This window comes from Chaetura pelagica, unplaced genomic scaffold (assembly GCF_000747805.2).
Source record: "Chaetura pelagica isolate M959 unplaced genomic scaffold, ChaPel_1.0 scaffold104, whole genome shotgun sequence".
NCBI classification, from domain to species: Eukaryota; Metazoa; Chordata; class Aves; order Apodiformes; family Apodidae; genus Chaetura; species Chaetura pelagica.
Window position 1 is genome coordinate 3,883,068 of NW_009953786.1, and position 3,660 is coordinate 3,886,727.

General features: G+C 37.0%; 1 protein-coding gene across 1 annotated transcript in view; it reads left to right on the plus strand.

Annotated features, from left to right (window-relative positions):
* Positions 1-548: 548 nt before the first annotated feature.
* GMDS (GDP-mannose 4,6-dehydratase) overlaps positions 549-3,660 on the plus strand; it is a 353,620-nt gene continuing 350,508 nt past the window's right edge. The window contains exons 1-2 of the mRNA XM_010000967.1: positions 549-686; positions 1,083-1,127. Of these exons, the coding sequence (XP_009999269.1) occupies positions 549-686; positions 1,083-1,127 (183 nt within the window). The remainder of the gene's footprint in view (positions 687-1,082; positions 1,128-3,660) is intronic.

Below are 3,660 nucleotides of genomic sequence, written 5' to 3' on the forward strand. Positions count from 1 at the left end.
TGAAAAGAGGGCCAGAGATGTTTATTCTGTTTTGCATGTAAATCTCTAGCTGTGGTTTTAGCAAAGCAGATCCATGTAACAGAGTTTAATCATGTAAGCATAGGTGACATCTTCTGTTTTTGTGGTCTTTCTGTAGCCAGTTAATTGACTCTAGAATACTCTCAGATATGAAGGGGACAACAGTTCAAAAAGTCAGTGAAAAGTTGCAGAGTCTTTGGGGAAGGGTAGTTAACACTGAGCCCTCTTCTGGAGGGGTAAACTTTGCTGGGTTCGTGATATTACATACACATTTATAAAGATGATATGACATTGTATTTTGTAATCCTGGCAATAATAATGCCAGGAAAATCATCTTATTTCAGGAAAACATGCACTAGCATCTGTTTTGAAGTATTTGCTTTTGGGGAGTTTAATAATTTAAGTTTGACGAGGATTTAAAGGGAAGGGAAAAAAGCAAAAACACCAAATCCAAAACCACCCAAATTCTCAACCCTCAATGATATATAAAATGTGGAAGTGGCTTGCATTCTGTAGTGTAAATAGAGGGTATGCTAGAGGTGTTTTTGAAAATTCAGTTGGTCAGGCAAGCAGAATTACTGCTGCCTTCAGAAGGTTTGTGGAAGGAGCATGTGTGCAAGGGAATCATGAGCGTGACACAGTGTGACAGAATCGCGTCAGTTTCCAGAGTATGTCAAGCTTGCAGCAGCTTTTCTAGAATGTCTTTCCTTCTCTATCTCCAAAATAGTTCAACTTCAATGACTGTGGTTAGAATATTTTGGAAAGGCGTCCCTAGGCACTTAATAAGAGAATTTTGGATGAGGTTCAAGAGACAGGAGTTCTCAACCAGCATTTGTAAGAAAGTTATCTTAAAATATGCTGCTTCTTACATCTAAAATGAACCAAAAAGAATCTATAGTATTTTTAGGTCAGTATATAAACCTGGAGAAATCTAAGTATATGCTTGTTACCCAGTCAACTAACTGCCGATTTTTTTCTTCCCTTTTTTGAGACCTTAACGAGTCCAAATCTCCCAGGCCCATTCACTGTGTTTCTAACATTTTCCTATATCTTACTCTTCCCAGGATGGATCGTACTTGGCTGAGTTCCTGCTGGAAAAAGGCTACGAGGTGAGTGACTCGGTGACCGGCTGTGGGCTGATGGAATTATTTGGATGCTGCAGCTCTGGCTTCCTCTGCTTCTGTCCTCTGTGTATGTTTTCCACTGCAGCCCTTGATAACAAATCAAAAAGCTGGAGAGGAATGTGCAACATGGCCTGTAATCATGCCAGCTTATTGTACTATTTATCATCTAATGTCCACTGGTGGATTCCCTCTTCTCCTCAGGGTATAGATGCTTTGCATGTTTCCCGCCAGCTTAGATAAGCAGTGACCTGTATGAGCCAAAACTGTAAGGAATTAGGGAATAATTTATGATGCAATGTACCACATAAAGGAATAAGAATCTCTTGTTTGTTCTCTTTCCCCTCCGCTCTCTCCACACTGCCCTTTTTGTTTTGGCAGTTATACTTCAGCAGTGAAAACTTACATTTTGCTTTCTCTGTTTAAAAAGAAAAAAAAAACCACAAACAACCAAAAACCCCAAACCCCCAAAAATATTTTGGTAGTGTTACTTTCCACCCCTTCTCTTGGATTACTTGCTTAGCACATGATTTTCATTTACCATTTCCTTAAAATAAATTAAGTCTGATTCCATACTATTTATTGCTTAATTTTCCCTGACAAGATTGTCTTTTTTTGTGGCCAAGCAAAGCAACAGTCACATTATTATTATACAATTTGGTGGTTTTGAACTGTTGTGGGCATACAGATGAAAATGTTTGCCTTCTCAGTTATGAAAGATGCTTCCAAATTGTTTGATAATGGAAGAGAAGGGGAGGTAAAATCACTCTCCTCGTAATGTAATATTTTTGGGGGTTTTAGTAAAAGCTGATGCTTGTTCTAATACAGGAGTTCATTAGTTCTGTTGTAATGCTGCTTTGTAGCTCAGTGAGGAGTCTCTTTTCACCCAGTCTGTTTTCCTCTCCATGCTTTTGCATGTGGCTAATCTTGCCCTGTTTATTCCATCCATTCTCACGCTTTGATTGATCTGCTTATTGGCTTTGGATTTTCAGTGTTGTGAATTGATTATTTTTACTATTTCTTCATTCCATTTGGGGAAGAGAGAGATCATTGTGGTTGCTTCTGCTACTTTAAGAGCAAAAGCACATTCTTCTAGTCCACAATAAAACTCTTCAGTTGCTGTAATTCTTTCCTGTGTTGTTAGAGACCTGTGTTCCTTGAATAACTGAACATTACATGTGGACTAAGGTGTTTCACTTGCCTTTTTTTTTTTAATGTCAATTTATTGTAAAGATCAATCCCTCTTGAGAAAAACCCACTGATCTTACATTCTTAACTAGATTAACCAGTTTGCACACATTTTGGCTTGTCACAAAGTTTGTATTTCACCTGTCCCATGCAAACAAAAGTACCTTTCATCAGTTTTTTTTTACAGTAATATTGCTGTCATGGATTAAGCATTTGGCAGTTTTGTTTTTTTTTTCTCTTGTATGTGCATACCAGAAAAAGGAGTGGGAGAAAAAAAAGAAAATAAAAGAAAAAAGCTGGGCTTACATGTTTTCTCATTATCTCTGGATGCAGCAGACTCTGGATTTGTTTGTTTGCTGAAACTCTTAAATCCTGAGGTGATTGCATTTAGCACATCATAGTTGGTCAAATATTGGTATCATAGTCATTCAGCTGACACAAAGCACTTGCAAGCACAATCTTTCATCAAGTTTGAGCTGGCAAAATTTGATTTATTGGTTGATCATTTGTGTGAACATGAATTTCAGCATAGAATAATTGAGAGCTCAAGAAGTCTCTCATCAGGACTTTTAGTCAAAATAATTTTGCTGGAAGAGTTATAGAGAGCGTCAATTAGTTTCCTTTAGAATAACTTGGTGCTTTAGAACTGCAGAGTCTGATTTTTACTTAGCAAAACAGAAACAAATAAACATCAAAACAGATGTTTGAGTACTCAAAATATTTCCAGCATCTTTTGCAAAAGTGAAATGATTATGGAAGTGTCTATTTCGAAAGTGCTTCTCTCTAAACCTTGTGTCCCTATAAATTATTCACACATTCTATAAATAATTTTTGAGAGACCTTTTAACTAAATAACTGAAAACTTATCCTAATAAATTCATTATTTGATGGAACTTTTTTTGTGGCCATGTTTCTCAGTTCCCCATTGACCCTTAAAATGAAAATATTTTCTCAGTTGTGGAAAGTTTAGTGTTTGCACTGCAGAACAAGGTGCCCTGTGAGCCTGTTGTGTGGCTGGGTGCACAAGTATGTGTGCAAGGAAATTTATTTCCTTTTCTTGTAGGAAACTATTGTCATAAATTAGACTTGCAAGTAACAAAGATGAAGCTATTCAGCTGCCACTACAGTGCTGGCCACCAAAATGTTATTCCTAAAGCAATAAACTAGTCTCATTCTGTAGTTGTGCATACCTTTTTTCTCAGTTAAGTGTCAACTTCAGATGGAATAAGAAGAGTTTTCCGTGTCAATCACCATGGCTTCTGTTATGGGTAGAACAAAAATTTCCAAACAACACAAAATCAAACCAAAACTCCAAACAATGCCTATTCCTGCT